At 46.9% G+C, this 21,156-nt stretch overlaps 1 protein-coding gene and 1 pseudogene across 1 annotated transcript in view; one reads left to right on the forward strand and one right to left on the reverse strand.

The window, feature by feature from the left end:
* The window catches only part of LOC131278903 (anthrax toxin receptor-like), a 53,442-nt gene extending 33,135 nt beyond the window's left edge, over positions 1 to 20,307 (reverse strand). The window contains exons 1-3 of the mRNA XM_071215566.1: positions 20,117 to 20,307; positions 2,381 to 2,452; positions 1,632 to 1,703 (exon numbers count right to left, since the gene is read on the reverse strand). Coding sequence (XP_071071667.1) covers positions 1,632 to 1,703; positions 2,381 to 2,452; positions 20,117 to 20,307 — 335 coding nt within the window. The remainder of the gene's footprint in view (positions 1 to 1,631; positions 1,704 to 2,380; positions 2,453 to 20,116) is intronic.
* A 242-nt stretch (positions 20,308 to 20,549) lies between these two features.
* Positions 20,550 to 21,156, forward strand: part of LOC101417092 (tyrosine-protein phosphatase non-receptor type 20-like) — an 87,598-nt pseudogene continuing 86,991 nt past the window's right edge.

A 21,156-nucleotide genomic window follows, 5' to 3' on the forward strand; every position in this document is an offset into this window, starting at 1 on the left:
GAGGGACCAGTGTTTCTGTGGAACTCCTGGGGGACCCCCAGCAGGCAGTCCACTGGAGGCTGTTTGGGAAAGCTCATCCTGCTTCTCCACTGCCCACCCCCTCCCCTGTTCAGCAGCCCCCTTGGGGGGGAGCTCAGTGCCACTAGATGCTTGTGTCAGTGCTAGAGGAAGCAGCAAATAGGCCTAAGAGCGTTCCTGGGCTGCTGGGGGAGAAAGGCCGAAAGCTGGAAGGAGGGTGGCCTGTGGGCAGAGGGGGGCAGTGGGGGTGGCCTCACAGGCCCGCCCAGCCCAGGAGGTGGGGTGAGACCACTGGAGGCTGGTGTGCAGGCTCCCCCTCCCTGGGCAAGCCCCTCCTCCTGCAGGTGCCTCTTGCCCTAGGACCCCCCTCCCTGGTCTCACTCTCCTGACAGCCCAGCTGGGGCCACCCAGTCCCTGTGCTCTGGCCTCTGCCCCCACAGCAGATCCACCAGGATCCTGCACCTGCCGCCCGCGGCCACACGCTCTCCACACCCCCCAGGGGGTCGGGCTCCCTCTGGTCCCAAGTCCAGCGACCCTTCAGGCCCTACCCCACCCCTCTGCCCCATCCCTCCTCAGCTCCGACAGGGAGCACATGTAGGAGCACCAGTCCCAGGCCGCCCCAGCTCTGCTGCAGGCCACGCGCCCCCAGGGCTGCTGCTTGAGGACTTGGGGCTCCCTGCACGTGTCCCTCCTGCACAGCTCCCATAGCCTCCTGCCTGGGGGGGCCTTCCTGCCCCAGGCAAGCTCCCCCTGGACACCACGGCCCCACCCAGGGGCCTTCCAAGACTTGCTTCCTCCCACCTCCAAACCCACATGACACCCACTCTCCCTCCACCCTCTCACCCCTGCCCAGAGCATCAGCCCTTGCAGCTCCTCCTGGAGCACCATGGGGAGGACTGGCCCCCCCGGCACCCCCCCTCAGGTGCTGCCTCCTCCTTCCCCTGCTGCCCTGGCTTCCCTCCAAGGTGCGGGCAGCGTGCTCTGCTCCAACCCAGGTGCCAACCCCAGGCTGACATGTACCCAAGGCTCCTTTGGGCTCCCCACTCGGGATGGGGCCCCAGCACTGGCGTCCCCAAGTGCCTGGACCCTGCGGCCACCAGGCACTTTGCCAGCCCCATCCCCAGGCTTTGTGACCTCATTCAGGCCACCGCATGCCCCCAGCTGTGCCGGCCCCATGCCTGCGGGACCCTGCCCTTAGGCTCCTCTTTTTTACCCACTCTGGCTTCCCCAGACCCTTTGCTCCAGCACCCTGACTGCCCCATCGTCCCGCCTGGTTCGGACCCTGCCCCCCCAAATCTAGAGGGGGACGAGCAGGCACAGAGCTGGGCTCACAGCATAGGCAGGGCTGGCACAGGACATGCACGAGTCTCCACCAGACCCCCTGGGTCCCCAGACTCTCCAGAGACTCTGTTGAAGGGACTTGCTGCCAGGGGGTGCTTGCGACAGAAGGGAGACAGGGGAAGGGGTGAGGAGAGAACATTGGGGGAGACAGTGCCAGGTGCCAGGCGTCCCCAAGGAACCCAGGTCCTGGGTGAGGGCCAGCCTGATGCTGGGTCTCGCTCCTCGCTGCCTGCAGGGCCTCCGGGTCCGCCGAGGGTATCGGGGGGTCTTACTCGTCTGACGTGAGGTCCATGGACACGTAGCCCTGAGAGTCGAACGTGATGAAGGCAATCCGCATTTTCGGGCTGCGAGGAAGCACCCACTTGTGAGAGGCCGCTCACAGCTGGAAGCCGCACGCCCAGGCAGCCAGGCTGGGCCCCCGCCCAGCCACCCCCTCCCCACCACGTCTCATGTCTGGGCCCACTCCCCACCAGGCAGTGCAGACAACTTGGGTGAAGGACTTGGAGGCTTCATGCAAGAGCGGGTGCCAGGATGGCATTCTGCCCACCCCTAGAGCCCAACACCCCAGAAGATGCACACACACACCTGCACACACATGTGCACACCTGCACACACCTACACACACCTGCAGTGACATCAAGACCTGCACTCGCATCTCTGAGGCATCTCCTTTCTACTGTGATATTCTTGCAGCTCTGTCCCTCCTTCCCCTCCCCCATTTCCCCTCCCCCATCACCCCTCCTCCAACAATTAGCCCTCTCTGGGGAGCTGGTCCCCACCTCCCTGTCCTGGCCATGGATGGACTTTACTGAGCTCCCCCCCTTGGCACCATCCCTCAGCCACCACAGGGGGCGTCCACTGGCATCTGTCCATCTGTCCTCTGCCCTGGTTCAGAGCCCTGGGCTCGGGGCTCCCACCCGATGGACATGCAGGCCCCTGGAGGCTCCAAGGGATGTGTGCTCTGCCTGGCCAGGGCCGAGCTCCCACAGACCAAGGGGCCCACAGCTCGGAGAAGCCATACTTCTTTAATTTATTCATGATGTTGTCAACAGCATTGTAAATGCTCCTCCAGCTTTTTCCCACAAACGTCGACCTGAGGACAAGAGGGCATGGGTCAGGGGGACGAGGTGCCCCGTCGGGCAAGCAGAGTTTTCTACCCCCAATTCCAGCAGTCTCTCTAACAGGTGCCTCCCTCCCGGACACAGCCTTGGAGAGCAGCAGCCCTCAGGCCACATGGCACATCTGGTGAGCAGGGCAGGGGGGCGCCCCCAGCCTGTTTGCCCAGGTCAGAGGAGCTTCCTGGACCAGGACCTTCCAGTGCTGAAGCCAAGTCAGCCCCAGGCAGAAGGAGGTGTGGACCCTGGAGGGACTGAGAGGGCCAGGAATGGGGGCGATGGATTGGCTGGCTGAGCCCATCAGGTGCTGACCAGCAGGGAAAGCCACAGGCCCTCCCTCCCACACTTTCAGGCTCTTTCTTCCTCTCAGTAAATGGATAAGCTTCTCCAGGTTGTGTTCAGTGCCTGGAAGAAGTGAGGTGTTTGGAGGAGGCTCAAGCTCAGAGCCCCTTTTGGCCAGGTGGGAAGCTGCTCATATCTACGTATCTCCCCTGGGTTCAAGGTCTTTGCACATCCACAGATCTGCTGTGTACAGCTTTGTGGAGCTGGGCATGACTCAGGTTATGGAAGGAAATGGTAGGTGCCTGAGTTCCTTTCAGACCTGCAGTCTGAGGGCCTGCAGAGGTAAATCATGGGGGCAAGCCTGACCCCAGGCCTCCTTATTCCCTGCTGGCTCTCTCCCTGGATCTGTGACCACTCAAGTCCCCCCTATTACATGCATCAGAGGGACCAACCCACAGGGAGGCCCTTCCTTTCCCTTCCAGCAATTAATGTACCTTTGGGCAGTTTGGAGCTTTGTATCCCATAAAAAACATGTTCTGAAACTAAATCCATTACTCTGGGTATGAACCCTTGAGGATAAGGACTTTGATGAGGTTGCCTCAGATAGTATGTGGTCCAGAATGGGTCCTAATCCTGTTACTGAAGACCTTATAGGTAAGGTCACAGAGAAAAAGCCACAAAGAGAGCAGCTAGAAGGTAAAAGTCAACAGAGCCTAGAAGAGAATGTGGAGACCAGGAGAGGCTGCCAAGTGCATTGCATCATGACATAGGGGCTCAGGACCAAAGACCTAAACAGCCTGCCCTGGGAGGCCAGTCTTTGGGAAGAAAGCATCATCTTGGCTTGGACCTCTCTCAGCGTCAAAACCATGAGCCAATAAATTTTTGTCTTTATTTTTCAATGTTACATTAAAAAATATGAGGTCCCCATATACCCCCCACCCCCGTACCCCACTCCTACAACAACAACCTCCTCCAATATCATGGGACACTCACTGCACTCGGTGAACACATCTCTGAGCACTACTGCACCACATGGTCAAAGGTCCACATTTAAGTTCATACTCACCCCCAGTCCACCCAGTGGGCCATGGGAGGACATACAATGTCCAGTAACTGTCCCCACAGTATCACCCAGGACAGTTCCAAGTCCTGAAAATGCCCCCACATCACATCTCTTCTTCCCACTCCCCACCCCCAGCAGCCACCATGGCCACTTTCTCCACCTCAATGCCACATTTACTTCCATCACTAATCACAATTCCAGAATAGAGCATCAGCAAGTCCGCTCTAATCCATACTCCACTCCTCCATCCTGTGGACTCTGGGATGGTTATGTCCACTCCACCTCTGTATCAAGAGGGGGCTTAGCTTCCACTTGGATGATGGATACAGTTCTCCTGTTTGCAGTTGTAGGCACTCTTGGCTCCCTGGTGTGGTGGTTGACCTTCTTCACCTCCCTGTTAGCTGGCTTTTTGTTTAATCCAACCCACTCTATGGTATTTGCTTTAGCAATGAGGAAACTAAAACAATTCTCAATGTCCTGTTTACAGACATTGCTATACACCCAAGAGCAACCTTCTCCTCCCCTCCTTCTTTACTGCCTCCTCTAGGCTGTGTCTAAAACGGTCAGCAGGGCAGTGCTCCAGGTTGTATTCACCAAATGGAATGAATGTGCCTTACTGATAAAAGAGGATGTTGATGTGGGAGGAGCGGGGGTGGGGGTGGGGAGTGTGGTATATGGGAACTTGCATTTTTTAATGTAAGAGTTGTGTGATCTATTTATCTTTTTTTAAAAAAAATGTAAATAAATAAAACTGCCAGCAGACAATGAGGAAACTAAGGACAGATGGTTCTAAAGATATCAGGACTATCATTTATGGGGTATTTATATCCCAGGCACTTTTTATGCATGACTTCCAATTCCAGGACAACCTGATGACCCAGTGTTACTATCATTTCACAGATGGGATAACTGAGGGTCAGGCAGGTCAAGTCGTTGGCCACACTTTCTGGGGATAGCATGGATAAGAACCCATCTCCAATCACAAAGCACCTGCTCTGCCCTTTGCAGGAGGTGCAGGCACTCTGAGTCTTCTCTAGCATTGGACAACTTCTGGACTGCAAAGCTCTAGCTTCTGAAAAGGCACCCACGGTACAGACTTTACCCTTGGCAGCCCACAGGAAAAAGTACAAGGCCCCTCCTTTTCCTAGCTAATGCTAACACTTCTCTCTACTCTTCTCTTCTTGCCCTGACTGAAAAGGGCCTTCCAAAGAATTACAATTACAAGAATATTTTTAGGAAGCAAGAGTCATCAACTCACACACACCATCTAGGAAAGTTCCCAGTTTGAGATGATTTTGAAGGAGGGTCTAGGATACAGAAAGAAAGCAAGGGCTTATGGCCAGTAGAATGAGTCACAGGATACCCAAAGACTGGAGAAGGACACAGTGTGGAATAGCAAAAAGCTTCTGGCACAATGAGCTGCAATAGTGTTTTTGTGCCCCCCTTTTAAATGAGAATGGACAAAGATGGTCAGACACTCGAGGAACACCTCAGCTCTTAAAATTTGTGACCAAAATATCAGTACCTACAGCAACAACCAGAAAAAATCAGAAGAATTAGTGAGCGGGATAAAATGTAAAAATTCTGCAATTCATAGTCTCAGAGAATTAAGAGAATATCTATGAAAAAATTGGGAAGCTAGTTATATAAGAGGGAAGCTTCTACATAATCAGAAAGCATGGGAAACTAAAAGATCCCTGAAGTAACAAGATAAAAAATAAACATATCAAATCATTAAAAACTAAACACCATAATAAATAGCTCAGCTATAAACAATATTTATATTGTAATGGCAAAGTAAGCAATAAATACTTAGTCTGAAATTATTTAACTCTGTTAGGAAAATGGAAGAGGTCAAGAGATAATATGTAAAATTTAATAGGAAACTGCAGCCAGTACAACCATGTTATCAGAATAATGTGCAACATGCTCACAAAAGAAGAGGTTTTGTAAGTGGCTGCTTCTGGAAGGTAGGACTGGAGGTCAGGAGATGGGAGGTTAATTTTCAGTTTCGATGGGGCCATTCCTGCAGGGTATGAAAATGTTGGTCCATGCAAGGAAACGTGACCTAAAATTCAGAGTTATCTTCACAGTGTCTCCGTAAAGAATGTGTCCCTGGGCACTGGACATGTGTGAGTGGAGGTAGATTACCAGTGCAGTTCTATCCCCAGGTGGAGATTGAGCCTGATGACCTGTGAGGTCACTAACCACTCTGTGAGCTGTGAATCCTGAAACCAAGCAGCAAACAAGAGAGGGTGGAAAAAATATGTTTCAGCATCAAGCTTGTACCTTCCTCCTGATCTTCCCACTGCCTGAATATACTGAGGTCAGACCACAAAAGCCACATGGGGCCATTGGCCTGCAAGGGCATCCAGTGAGCTGCTAGGTCTCAAGCATCTTGGGGATAGGCCCCAACATTTGGCTACTAGGAGTGTCTGGAGCAGGCTGATGCTTCTTGGGCAGTGAGATGACAACTCCCAGCAGGAAGTGGTGGATGGCAGGAGTGCCAGAGGAAAGGACAGGAGGCTGCAGGTGGGACCAGGCATCCCATCCAGCCTTTACCCTGGAATGCCCTTTATTTCACACATGCACATCAGCCACAGGTGCCTCCTTGTGGCCTTGTGAGGGGTCCTGAGAAGGTGAAAACAAGAGAACCTGGATGGCCCTCTGAAAGGGAGAGCACAGATTAACTGCTGCCTTGCCTGTCTCTGTTCATCCTTGTGCATCTGCTGCCTTCCTAAGGTCAGTTCCTGGAAACTGACTTAATCTGGCAGTACACCAGGATCTCAAGGATGCTGAGGAAGAGGGTACAAGTCACAGCCAAGGCTGTAGGGAAGCTGTGCGGCAGCCTATTTCATGGGTTGAAAGAATTTTGTTGGAAGACTCCAGGCTCACTGCCTCAGGCCGTTGGCTAGATCTCTGCTGTGACACTGGCTCAGGCCTGGTGTGAACTGGAGGGTCCAGGCTGCAGCCCCCTGAGGCAAGCTGTGTGAAGTCTCAAAGAAAAGATGGACCAAGTGCATGTCACAGGCCAAAGGGAGATGAATGGACACTCGGAGATGCCCAGGAGAGGAGCAGGACAGGCAGGACCTCTCCCCTTTTGGAAGAGAATTTAGGACAGGTTCTAGATCTGTCATCAGCCTATCAGAAGCCGCTCCTCAACCATCTACTCCAGGCCCAAGAAAGAATTAACCAGCTGAAATCCTTTGGCTTTCCTTCAGTTAAATCCCCCCCAAATTTGGCTGCAAACCCCAGAGATGAAGAAGCGACAGGACAGTCCAAATCCAAAGCACTTGTGGGGAGGCTGCACAGAGAGCTGGTTAAGAAAGAACCGATTGATTTTACATCCTGACCTCGAGATCCCCAAGCATGGAGAGGGGTGGGCCTGGCTCACGTTCCACAGAGCCTGGCCTGGAACCCAGGTCGGGATGCCTGGCATGTGCTCTGAGGCCTGGGTGCTGCCAGAAAAGAGCCACATCGTGAGCAGACAAAGGGTGTGAGTGGGTACTGTGGGTGCTACAGAGAGTGGAGGGGGGTGGGGGCAGCCCTGGACATCTCTTCCCACCTCCCTTGCCTGTGGGGCTATCCCCCCACCAGGGGGCTTCAGCGTGGGCCCTGAAACGGCAGAGGCTATCCCAGCTGCAGGGATCTTGGCCAACGGCTAAGGACAGGAACAGCCAACCCAGCAGAGACACAGGCGAGGGCTTCCTCACTCAACCTGAGCCTTTCCTTTTCTGTGAAAAGAATTGAGAGTGGGCCTGCCTCATTCTGGTCGAAACCTGGAAAGATAAACCTGCAACTGAGAAGGAACATTCCTTCCTTCTTCACAGGGTCGAGGCACCGGGCTCGTTCCTCCAGGTGTTGCCATCCAGCCTGATGGAGGTGGGGCTGGAGACTGAGGAGGAATGGCAGTGTGGGGCCCTAACTCACAGCCTCCAGAGCAGAAAGTCAGTCAGGGACCCTCAGGGACTGCAGCACACCATCAGCAAATACTGGACACTGTGGGAAGCGCATGTCCTTGATCGGGCCTTAGTGTGGGACTTCGAAACCTGTGAGCCAATAAAAGGCTGTTCTAAGCTAACTCATTGTGTGCCTCAACAGCGTCAGCAAACCAAGACAGATTTTGGTACTGGGAGTGGGGTGCTGCTTTTAAAATTATCTAAACATATGGAAGTGGCTTTAGAATTGGATAATGGGTGAGGGTTGGAAGACTGTGAAGCACTTGATTAAAAAAAAAAAGCCTAGATTACTTTGAAGAGAAGAGTGGTAGAAACTTGTATATTAAAAGTAATTTGTATACGATTTCTATTTGGTTTGATCCTAAAGTTTTGGTAAGGAATGGTGGCGATGGTTGCACTGCATTGTGAATGTAATTAGCAACACTGATTCATAGCCCTGAATTACATTATGAATGTGGTTAAAGGGGAAATGTCAGGTTGTAAATATGTTACTAGATTAAATTTTTTAAAGAAAACTTAGGACTGTACAACTCAGGCAGAGAACCAAATTGTAAACTATGGACTACAGTTAATAATACAATTATAAAATGTCCTTTCATGAATTGTAACCAATGTAAAACACTAATGTAAGGTATTAATAATAGGGTGGTATATTTGAATTCTTTTTCTTGCATGAATTTTCTGTAAGCCTACAACTGTTCTAATAAAAAAAAGAGAAATTGGCAAACAAATGTTTCTGGTGAGGGTTCAGAAATAACAGAAAGGTGTAGAGAATGCTTCTTATCAACTTAGAGAATACTTGTATTGCAATGAACATAATGTTTGTAGAAATAGGGACATCAAAAGTGCCTCTGGTGAGGCCTAAGGAGGAAATGATGAATGTGTTCTTGGAAATTGGAAGAAAGGCAAATCCTTATTATGTAGCAATGAACTTGGTGAAATTGTGTAGCTAAGCTGGATGGAAGACAAAACTTGTAAGTGAGCTCTTGGATGTTTAGCTTGGAAATTTCCAAGGTAAGTGTGGAAAATGCTGCCTGGTATCTCCTTGCTATTTTTAGCAAATTGAGGGAGGGAAAACAAGTCTAAACGGAACCAGCTATTGATGCTTTGGAAAGTTCTAAGCCAATCAAGACACTATATTCTGATTACGCAAGGAAACAGCTCTATTAGGGACCTCCCCAAGATTGGAGGAAGGCAGCTCCCAAGAACACGGTCCCACAGGAGGCTTTGGTTGAACTGAAATTTGCAAAGATGAGGTGTAAGACTCATGGATCCAACCAGCCACTTCAGAGGAAGTCAGGCTTGGAAATGCGTTTATTCAGGAAGGATCTGTGGGAAATCCTTTTGTCTGGTAGCATGGGCACTCTTGAACTGCATGCAAAACTGACAAGAATTTTGAGAATTTTTTGAGTATAGGCACTGCCAGCCTTGGCACAAAGGGTCAGAGATGGGGCAAAATCAAGAAAAAAATGACTGCAGGGGCAGAGCCATGGGAGCAGAAGTCTGGGCTAACTTCTCCTTTGCACTTCAGTCCTTGCTTCCATCCTTCCTCCTTCATATCCATTCTCTCCATGGATGCCAAAGGCTCTTTTGAAAACACAAGTCTGACCCATCACACCTCTGATGAAGGCCTCCTTTCAATGACCCCCAAATGCCCTTGAGATGAAGACCAAACCTTATTCATGGCCCCAGGTCCCTGCCATCTGGCCTGTCCTCTCCTCTTCCTCTTCCTTTCTCCCCTTCCTTCCTTAAGCTCCTAGACCACCTGACATCTGCTTTCTCTGGATCTCTGCACAGGCTTTGCCCTCAGCACGGAGTCCCTTCCCTAGCACTCAGAGGTGCCCCGGTCAAGGAAGTGCGCACACAGTAGGAGCTCACCCATATTTTCCAAGTCCATCCAGTGTAAACACCTGGTCCCCAAATCCTGGGTGTCCCTGAACGGGAGTGATATCCAGAGACCCTCCACACAGCTAACAGATTTTTTTTTAATTCCCCCCACCCCTTGCAGCTTGTTTGTTGTCTGCTTTCTGTGTCCATACACTGTGCTTTCTTCTGTATGTCTGTATATTTATTTTTATTTATTGCCCCCCCCCTTTGTGGCTTGCTTTTTGTCTGCTCTCTGTGTCCATTTGCTGCACACTCCTCTATGATTTTACTTGTCTCCCTTTTACTTGCATCACCTTGCTGGGTTGGCTCTCCACGGTGTGCAGGCGAGCCTGCCTTCACAAGCCTACCACCATATGGTAGACGGGAGCCCAACTGATTGAGCCACAGCTACTTCCCTAACAGATTATTTTTGCCTCCAAGACCACATCAGCAGCTCCCAGGGACCCCAGCCATTGGTTTAGGACTGGGTCCTGGAGTTGCATACTCCAGAGTTTCTATTCTGTCTCCATGTCTTCCTTCTAGAAGTGTCAACAGATCACTTTCAGTCTGTGAGCCTCCTCCTCTCATTCTCTACAAAGTAAGGGTAATGCCATTTACCCACAGTGTTGTCAGACATTCAGTCAGGGGCATTAACTTCCTCCTTACACTTACCCCAGTCCAGGCCACAACTCACCTTCCCACTCAAACTGTCAAAAATTTCATGGCCTCTGCTTTCAATATGGGTTTGGAATATGGCCAATTACCATATTCTCCACCAACCTATATCCTCCCCATCATCTTCTCCAACCCCCATGTGAATGCACGCCGGGCTCAGGAAATAGGGCACATTAGTTCCCTGGAGTTAAGAAGTCCACTGTGGTCCTGATAAGACTTCTGCACATACCTCTGGCCACATGCCAGCTTGAGGATATGCAATGTGTATACAAGAGCGATTTCTTTGGCAAGCTCAGCATACACTCCATTTTCATAATCCAGTAGCATCGTGGACTGGCAAATGTATAGACTGAGTTTGAGGAAGGGACCGTGTAGAGCATCATCAATCCTAGGGTCTGATCTGGACCATAGGCAACTTGAGTTCCTCACCCTGTCCCCTGCTCTCCAAGGATACCTAGAGGTACCTGTGCTTCCTCCCCTCTTTTAAGAAGCCAAATGAGAGCTATTAGGAGCAAAATGGTAAAATAGGAAGTATTAAAGAATCTTCCCTCCACCTCAAAAAAAATGAGCTAGAAAAAGAGAGTGTAATTAACTAGGGGGTAACCCCAAAACCAGATCAGACATTCAGAACAACGATGGGAGTTCAGGATGTAAGGAAAGACTGCCAAGAATTCAGTTTTTGTAATGAAGACTAGAAACCATGAGACCTGCAGTGCTGGCAGTGGAGGTGGCACAGCTATGGAAACATGTCATAGATTCTAGGAGTAGTTGGCTGTAGGTACGGTGGGCAGAGGAAACATCAGTTTCCAAAAGTCTGGCTGGAGGTCAAGGTCAGTTTGGGAAATCCTGAGACACCAGCACACATGCTAAGTTCAGTCTGGGCCCACTCAGCAGAAGGGGGTTCTGGTAAAGATCAAAGCATCTTTATATTTGGTCGGTATCTGTGATGGTTAGACTAATGTGTCAACTCAGCCAGGTAATCGTACCCAGTTGTTTGGTCAAGCAAGCACTGGGCTAACTGTAGTAAAAGGGCATTTATGGACTTTAGTCACCACTGACTTTACTGCATAGATAGCTGATTACATATACATCAGTCAGGGAGATTTCTGTCAGCAATGAGTGATACTTTATCCAATCAGTTGAATGCCTTAAAAGGGGAAGTGATTCAGCACTCAGAGAGAATTTCCCATCTCATCTTTGGACAGCCAACATCTCCCAGAAACTCATCAAGGACCTTCATTGGACGTTCATCAGAGCCATGATTTGCAGCCTGCCTGTGGAACCTGGACGTGTGCAACCCCATGGTGATGTAAGAGACTCATAAAATCGCATACTATTGACAGATATCTACTATTGATTTTGTTTCTCTAGAGAACCCTGACTAACACAGTTTCATTTCTCTTTTTGTGTGTATTTCCTGGTGGATGGGTCATGAAGGACCTGCAGAGACACAAGCCTTGATTTTTGCTTTCCTGGCAACAATAGCTTCCAGCTTTCCACTGGCATCTACTTAGAGAATTAAGGAGTGGCAGACATTTTTGGAAGGGGTGAGGGTATGTTTTTTTTCCTTATTATTATACCCCCTCACTTTTTTTACTTTTATTTGATCTGGCAGACTGAGGAAGGCAATAGCTAGCCTGCAGGGTGACCAGAATACTCGAAACTCAAAATGTCTAATTCTCAACCAAAAATTACAAAAATGCAAGGAGAGAGGAAAGTATGACTCATTTGCAGGAAAAATGACTTCAAAAGAATCTTTTAACAGAGGAATCCCAATCACTTGGATTACTAATCAAAGATCATAGATCAATTCTCTTAATAGGACAAATGAACTAAAGGAAACCAGGAAAACAATATATTAACAAAATTATTATTTAAATCATGAGACAGAAATTATAAAAAGGAATCAAATAGAAATTCTTGAAATAAAATTATTCTAACATGAGGAAAATTCAATAGCATGAACAGACTGAAACAAGAAGAAAGGATCAGCAAATCAGAAGATAAGACCATTGAAATTATGCAAGTTGAGAAGCAGAAAGAAAAAAGAATGAAAAAGTGAAGAGAGTATAAGGAAATGGTAAGACAATATCAAGTGTACTAATTCATATGTCATAGGAATTCCAGAGGTAGAAGAGAAAAAGGGGAAGAAAGAATTCTAAAAGAGATAATTGCCAAAAATGTCACAAATATGATGAAAGATAGAAATAAACTAATCCAAAAAGCTCAATCAACTTCATGATAGATAAATTTAAAGAGATCTACATTAAGACACATTTTAGTGGAAATGGCAAAGCCCAGAGATAAAAAGAGAATCTTGAAAACAGCAGGAACGAAGTGATACATCTTGTAAAAGGATGCTTAGTAAGATTAACATTTGGTTGTTAATTCAAATATATGGAAGACAGAAGGCAATGGCATGAAAGATTTGAAGAGTTGAAAGAAAAAAATGACTATCAAAGGAAAATAATATATCTATAAAAGTTCTCCTCAAATATGAGGGAGAAACTGTGATATTTCCAAATAAACACAAACTGAGGAAGTTCATTACAAAAGACATGCCTTATAAAAATGTTAAAGGAACTCCTTCACATTGAAAGGAAAGAACACTAGACATCAACTCCAAGCTGTCTGAAAAATAAAGACCTGTGGTTTAGGTACATATATGGCTAAATGTAAATGTCAATATTACTGCATGTGTCATTTGTAAAACCATCTTTTATTTATTATATGGCTTAAAGTTCAAATGCATAAAGGCAACCATAATGATACATTATAGAGCACACATGTAAGAAGTACCTTTCAATAAATGTAACATAGGGAAGGAGAGAAATAGGAAAAGATTATGTGTAAACTATTGAAAATAAACTATAATAGATCTATTATGTCAAATATGTTAATGACAAAAATGTCCAAATTATCTACACAAATGGAAATGAGAAGTGATTCAAAATGGGTCATGATAAAGGATCACCTTAGCAGAAAAGGTAGATAATAATGGAGCAAAGGATGGATAAAAAATGTATGAGACATACAAAAAGCAAGTAGCAAAATGCTAGAAGTCTTGCCTTTTAAATAAATACCTTAGTGTAAATGAATTAAACACTCAAATATAAAGGTAGAGATTGGCAGAAAGAATAAAGAAGCATGATCCAACTATATGCACTTACAAGAGACTCATTTTTATTCCAAAGACACAAATAGGTTGAAAGTGAAAAAATGAAAAAGAATGCCCCAAGCAAATTATAACCCAAAGAGAGCTAAGATGGATATCTGATATCTTTCATATCAGAAAAAATATATGGTAAGCAAACACTTTTACAAGAAACAAAGATGGTTATTATATATTGATAAAAGTGTCAACTAAAAAAGAAGATATAACAATTATAAAACATATATGCATGTAACAACAGTGCTCCAAATACATGAAGAAAAAGTAGAAAGAGCTGAAAGGAGAAATAGACAGTTCTACAATAATAGTTTCAACACACCATTTTCCATAGTAGATAAAACATTGAGACAGAAAATCAGCATAGAAATAGAAAATTGAAATAGCACCATAAACCACCTATAACTAAGAGACATCTATAGGGAAATTTACCCAACTACACAGAACACATACATCCTTCAAGTGCACATGGATCATTCCATAGGAAGACCATATGTTAGGGCATAAAACTTGTAAATTTTAAAAAATGAAAATCATACAAAGTAACTTCTTGGAGCACAATGGAATGAAGCTAGAAATCAATAACAGAAGGATCACTGGAAAAATTATAAATATGTGGAAATGAAACTACAAACTCTTCAAAACCAGTGGGTTGAAGAAGAAATCACAGAGGAAATTAAGAAGAGATCTGATGCGGGGACATTTTCAGGACTTGGAATTGTCCTGGGTGGAACTGCAGGGACAGATGCTGGACATTGCATGTCCTGCCATGGCCCACGGGGTGGAGTGGGGGAGAGTGTAAACTAGAGTGTAAACCATTATCCATGTGGTGCAGCAGTGCTGCAAAATGTATTCACCAAATGCAATGAATGTGCCACGATGATGAAAGAAGTTGTTGATGTGGGAGGAGTGGGGTGAGGGGGGTAGGGGATATATGGAGACCTCATATTTCTTTAATGTAATTTTTTTTTAAATTAAAAAGGAAGAAAAAAAAGATAAAATACTTAGAAAGATTTTTTAAAGCCAACATACCAAAATTCATGGGATAGAATGAATGCAGTGGTGAAAAGGAAATTTATAGCAATGAATTCCTATATGAAAAAGAAGAGAAAAATCTCAAATCAATAACTTAACTTCACATCCTGATGAACCAGTGAGAGCAAAATAAATTCAGTGTTACCAGAAGGAAGGAAATAATTTCTATATTAGACCACAGATTAATGAAAAGGAGAATGGAAAACCATTTGAGCCAATCAACGGAAATAAACTTGGGTTTATGATAATCGGACAAAAAGGACTGTATTTTACCTACAGTGTCAAAAAAAATATATACAAATAACTAAAATCAAAATAAAATAATGATGTCGTTACTGACTTTATAGAAATAAAAAGAGTTATAAAAGAGTACTCTAAACAATTTTATACCAACAAATCAGAGGGCCAAGGTCAATTAGAAAAGTCTTAAAAATACATCAACTACCTAAACTGACTCAAGAAGAAAGAGAAAATCTCTACAAATCTATAACAAATAAAGACACTGAATAAACAGAACCATCCACCAAAAGTCCAGGAATAGATGGTTTCAATAGTTAATTCTACCAATACTTCAAGTACAAAATAACACCAATCCTTCTCTGATCCTTCCAAAGCATTCAAAAAGAAGGAACACTTTATAATTCGTTCTATAAGGCCAGCATTACCTGGATACCAAAGGCTGATAAGGAAAGAAAATTACAGAGCAAGTTCCCTTGTGAATACTGATGCCAAAAACCTTAACAAAATGCTAGCAAACTGAATCCAAAAGCATGTGACAAAAGATTGTACCCATGACCAAGTGGTATATATTCCAAAATTCAAGACTGCTCAATATATGAAAATCAATCCACGAATAGAATGAAGGAAACAAAAACACATGATCATCTAAGTGGATGCAGAAAACACACTTGGAAAAAAACCCAGCATCCTTTCTTGATAAAAACACTTAGAATTCTAGGATTAGAAGGGAACTTTTTCTTTATGATAAAGGTCAATTACTAGAAAATGACCTTAAATAAAAGGGTCAACTCGGACCAGCAGAATATCTCAGTCTACATATAATACCAGGAGTTAAAAATGCTTTTTGACCTGAATAAAAGGGAGAAATGGAAAGGACAAATGAGTTTATATGGCTATGAGTCTCCAAAAAGAGCCAGGAGGTTATCAGAGGGGATGCCCTTATGCACACCTCAGCAGAGTCCCAGAGACAGATAAAGTAGATACAATCCCAGGTACTGGTTCTTCTGAGGGCTACAGACACCCACAGGTTCTATGGTCATGGCAGATGGAGTTCAGTGCCATGTCAGTTGGCCCTACTTTGGAGTTTGTGTTTCCGTGTGATGGAGCTGGACTCAGATGTGATCTTTGTCCACAAGTGTCTCCTGTTACTTTTACCGGAACTGTAGTTGGTGCTGGGGTTTAATGTATACCCAGGGGACCTGAATCTCTGGACTGACCATGTGATAGCCAGGCCGTGAGCCTCAACAGACTTGCAACTCCTACACTCTGGTTTATTGGACTTACCCCACTCAACCAACAAGGAGGTGAGAAGGTCAACCACCACACCAGGGAGACAAGAGTGCCTACAACTGAAAGCAGGAGAATTGCATCCAGCATGCCTGTGGAATCTAAGCCCCCTCTTGATATAGATGTGGAGTGGAAACAACCATTCTAAGGTCCACAGGATGGAGGGATAGTGTATCGATTAGAGTGGAATTACTGATATTCTATTCATGAACTATTGTGATTAGTAATCGAAGAAAATGTGGCATTGGTGCGCAGAAAGTGGCCATGGTGGCTGCTGGGGGTAGGGAATGGGAGGAAGAGATGTGATGTGGGGGTGTTTTCAGTACTTGGACTTGTCCTGGGTGGTGCTGCAAGGACAGTTACCGGACATTGTTTGTCCTCCCATGGCCCACTGGGTGGACTGTGGGAGAGTGTGGGCTATGGTGTGGATCATTGACCATGAGGTGCAGTGGTGCTCAGAGATGTATTCAACAAATGCAATGAATGTCTCATGATGATGGAGGAGGTTGTTGTTATGGGGGGAGGAGTGGGGTGAGGGGGTGGGGGTTATATGGGGCCTCATATTTTTTTAATGTAACATTAAAAAAATAAAGACAAAAAAGAAAAAAGAAAAACTCACATCTAACATCTTGCTCAATGATGAAAACTGAAATCTTTCCCCTTAAAATCAGAAACAAGATAAGGATGCCTATTTTAATCATGCTATTCAATATTCAATATTGTACTAGAAATTCTAGCCAGAACAATTAAGAAGGAAGAAGAAATAAACTGTATCCAAATTGGAATCAAGAAATAGAACTATCTATTTTGCAAATGATGTTGTCTTTTAAATAGAAAAGCCAAGGGAATCCATAAGAAAACTACTAGAATTAACAAATTCAGCAAAGCTACTGGGTATACAACCAATCCAATGTCCACAGAAAAAATGTGGAATGGGTGTGGGAACAGTAGCCATGGGGGCTGCTGGGTGTGGGGAACGGGAGGAAGAGATGAGATGTGGAGGCGTTTTCGGGACGTGGAGTTGTCCTGGATAGTGCTTCACGGACAATTATGGGACACTGTAGACCCCCCAGGGCCCACTGGATGGAACGTGAGAGAGTCTGGGCTATGATGTGGACCATTGACTATGGGGTGCAGTGATGCTCAGAGATGAACTTACCAGGTGCAATGGATGTGTCATGATAATGGGAGAGAGTGTTGCTGTGGGGGGAGTGGGGGGCGGGGGCAGTGGGGTTGAATGGGACCTCATATTTTTTTTAAAGTAATTAAAAAAATAATAATAATTTTTAAAAAATCAATTATGTTTCTATATACTAACAATGCACAATCTAAACACAAAAATAGGAAAACAATTCCAGTTATGAAAGCATATAAATGAATAATATATCTAGGAATAAATTTAAGCAAGGATGTAAAATCTTTTATAGTGAAAATTTCAAAAGAGAATTGAAAGATATTAAAGAAGGCATAAATGTGTGGAATGACAAAGCCCATATCCATGGATTGAAAGAGTTAATATTGCCAAAATGTCAATTCTGCCCAATAGGATCTGTAGATCCAACACAATCACTGTCAAATTACAGCAGCCATTTTTGCAGAAATGGAAAAGCTGATCCTCAAATTCACATAGAACTGCAAGGAACCTCAGATAACAAAACAATTTTGAAAGAGAAGAATTAGGTTGAAAGCATACCGTTTTCCAATTTCAAAATACACTACAAAGTTACAGTAATCAAAACAGTGTGGAACTGGCCTAAAGATAATGCATCGTTGGACCATTGGAATAGAATTGAAAGTACAGAAATAAGCCCAAACATATATGGACAATTGATTTTGTACAAAATTGTCAGTAACACACATATGTGAAAGATTAGATTCTAACAAATGACATCATTAACACCTGGATATCCCCTTGCAAAGGGATGAGGCTAAACTCCTACCTCATATCATATACAAAAATTACTCAAATTGGATGAAGGTCCTAATTATAATGGCTAAAAATGCAAAGCTCTTTCAAGAAAACAATCTTTATGATATACTATTTGGCTATGGAGTCATAGATATGATGCCAACGCATGAACAACAAAAGAAACAAAATGTAAGTTTCATTTCATGACAATTAAAACTAATTCATTAAGGCAGTATTAAAAAAACTGAAAATATTTTACAAAATGGGAGAATAGTGGCAGATCATAGACTAATAAGGGTTTAATGTCTAAAATATTCAGAAATTTTTACAATGCAACAACAGAAGAATAAAAAATTCAGTCAAACAAAAGGCAAAAGCTTGAACATACCAAAGAAGATGCACAAATGAAAAATAAGCATATGAAAAGAGCCTCTACAACATTAGCCAGTAGGGAAATATAAATGCAAACTAGGTTTAACTGGCTTTGACCAACCCACTTAGCCCATCCAAGCCTCAGTTGCGTCATCCTAAAAGAGGGAATTGAACACACTCCCTCAGTTGTCAGGGACTAAAGTGTCTAGTACGTTGCTTATCATGTAGTAAGTGCTCAGTTAATGTGATTTCACACACCCCTGGTGCCACAGCTCCTCCTCCAACCCTGGCTGGGCTGTGACCCCACTGGGCCAAACAGCAGAGGCTGGGAGAGCAGTGGGAAGGCTGCCCAGCAGCGGGGGGCCCTCTGGCCTCACTGCCCTTTCCAAAAAGACTAAACTAGAGAGGCTGTCATCCCCTCCAGATCCAGCCGTCCTCCAACCCAGATCCACTCTCCAAGGGGACGTCAACCAGGAAAGACCTGTCCAGGGTATGTCAGAAGTCCCCCCACTGGGCAGAGGAAGGGATTCTCTTCCAAGATCTGCTGCCATCACTTGACCCTGGGTCCCTCACTCACCCCTAGGGCCTCACCCCTCCCACCCAGAATTGGATGGACACCCCCCTTTGCCCCTGTTCATTCCAGGGCTGTTTGGAGGATGAAAGAAGACAACCACAGTGAAACCGTAAAGTGCTCCAGCAGAATTACCATTGGTTGCACTTCCATTACTCTTCAATGAATGCAAAGTTCACTGTCAACCCAACAGGAGGAGCTGAAGGTAGAAGCAAGACAATCTCTCCAAGGCTGACCCTGCACCTCCCTTTCCTTCTTTGGAAGGACCACCTCACAGGGGCCAGGAGGCACTTGAGCCACTGCCCAGGGGCCAAGGCCACAAGCAGACCCACCAGCTGCTCCTGAAAGTGACTGTGAAGAAGGAAACAAAGCCACCAGAAGAAGCAAAGCAAAGGATTTTCCAAGCACCAGCGACACTTAAAATACCCAAAGAAAGCCACGAACCTGCTTCTTTGGGACCCTGTAGAGACAGAAGTCTTCTAGACTAAAGATCAGCCCACTTGAAGGCCACTTAGAAGGAGGGACAGAAGCTTCAGAAACATTGTGGTGGCTTATGTTCCCTTCCTCATAAAGAACTAAAAGAAAACAGAGTTAGACAGCCAAGAGATTTCAAATGGAGTCAGGAGGCCACACGGGAGGTGACTCTTAGGCAGGTCTCAGGTGTCACAAACCGCTGGAGTCTGCAAAGTCTCAGGCACAGGCTCCTCAAAACCTCAGGGGCATCCCCACACCAAAAAGCAAAGCGCAATGAAAGGACTCAGCTAACTCCTAACATAACCCCAACCATCCTCCAACCAGAGTCAACTTTTGTGCTCGTCTTTTTCTTTGAAATCTCTTGCTTGGAAATGCCACAACACAACACTACTTGGGGTGCTCCCTGACTCTCTGCTCCCCGAATTGCCATTCAGGACCCCAGATGAACGTCTTGGTTGCCTTGCAGCTTAGTCTATTTCTCAGTAGAAACCTCCAAAGGAAAAGTATCTGGACACAAAAGCCTGGAACATCCTTCTTCCTCGGGAAACCAGGCGTTCCCAGAGCCACCTCTCTTGCGACTCACCCCTGGGCCTCCCGCAGCGCCCACAAGACAGGGGCTCCCCAGGCCCTGGACCCAGTCAGAACCCCCCTGTGGAGCCTGGACCTGCTCCAACAACCCTCCCCCCAGCCCTCCTCCCCCCCCCCCCCCCCCAGTGCACCAGGCGCCCCCAGCAACTTACTTGTCCAGGACGAAATAGAGATCCAAGGAGGGCTGGCAGGTTCCCAAATCCCCAGAATTCTGGAGCCCCACGCCCCTCCCGCTCCGAACGTGATGGGGTCTGCCCCCCACGCTCAACACCTGCAGCTGCAGGAGCAGCAGCAGCAGCCATAAGGGCGCTGGCCCGGGCGCCCGGGGAGCGCGGCTCCCCATCCTTCTGGTCACTCTGGAAGCCTGGAGTCAGGCCCAGCAAGTCCACCAACGTCTCTTCCAGGCGCTACCTCCGCCTCTGTGCATGCTGAGCAGCCGCCGGCCCGCGCCTCTACCTTAGACCCGCACGACCTTGCCACGCACCCGCGCAGCGCGCCAAGCAAGACAGCGGCTGGCTCTGGGCACCAGCAGCAACTGCCTGCTCGCCCCCTTCCGCCTCCCGGGGCCCGGTTATTATGACGGCCATGAGGCTGACGTGGCCACTTTGTGACCTGCAGCACTGCGGGGCTGTTGACAACAGCAAGGGGGAGTCACAGGATCTGTGCGGGGTGGGAGGGGCTAAACGAGGGGCCCCTTTCCCCCAAACCCTCACAGGGGGGCTCTAGGACCCTCAAAATCGCTGCGTTTTTGCTTAATAGCATGTTACCAGAAGGGTCTGGGTGTTTGCGGATGAGGACCCGGCACTCCCTCGCCCCCCACCCGCTCTCCCCACCCCGGCCTGGGAGCAGAGCCTGGAGGCAGAGGCTGGGCTCAGGCATCTCTCTGGTCCTCAGTTACTGTCAATCCTGCGGGGAACGCAAGTGGAACCCAGAGGGTGCTCGCAGGCTGAGGAAGCCTCCCTCTCCTCACCCAGCAGGAGGCGGTCCTCCCCTGACCAGCTCCAGGGGGAAACCGAGGCCCTGCAGGAGGGGCCAGCTTCGAGGGCCTGCAGCAGGCAGTGGGGGAGGCGGGGCTGGTCACGGGCTCCGAGGGTCTCCCGATTCTCCCTTGGGGCTGCCTCTGGAGGGGTCGGAGGGAAAGCCGGCTGGGGGAGCAGGAGGGGCTCTGGGAGCCTCCGTCTGTCCTGAGGGG

This window comes from Dasypus novemcinctus, chromosome 6, assembly GCF_030445035.2.
Source record: "Dasypus novemcinctus isolate mDasNov1 chromosome 6, mDasNov1.1.hap2, whole genome shotgun sequence".
NCBI classification, from domain to species: domain Eukaryota; kingdom Metazoa; phylum Chordata; class Mammalia; order Cingulata; family Dasypodidae; genus Dasypus; species Dasypus novemcinctus.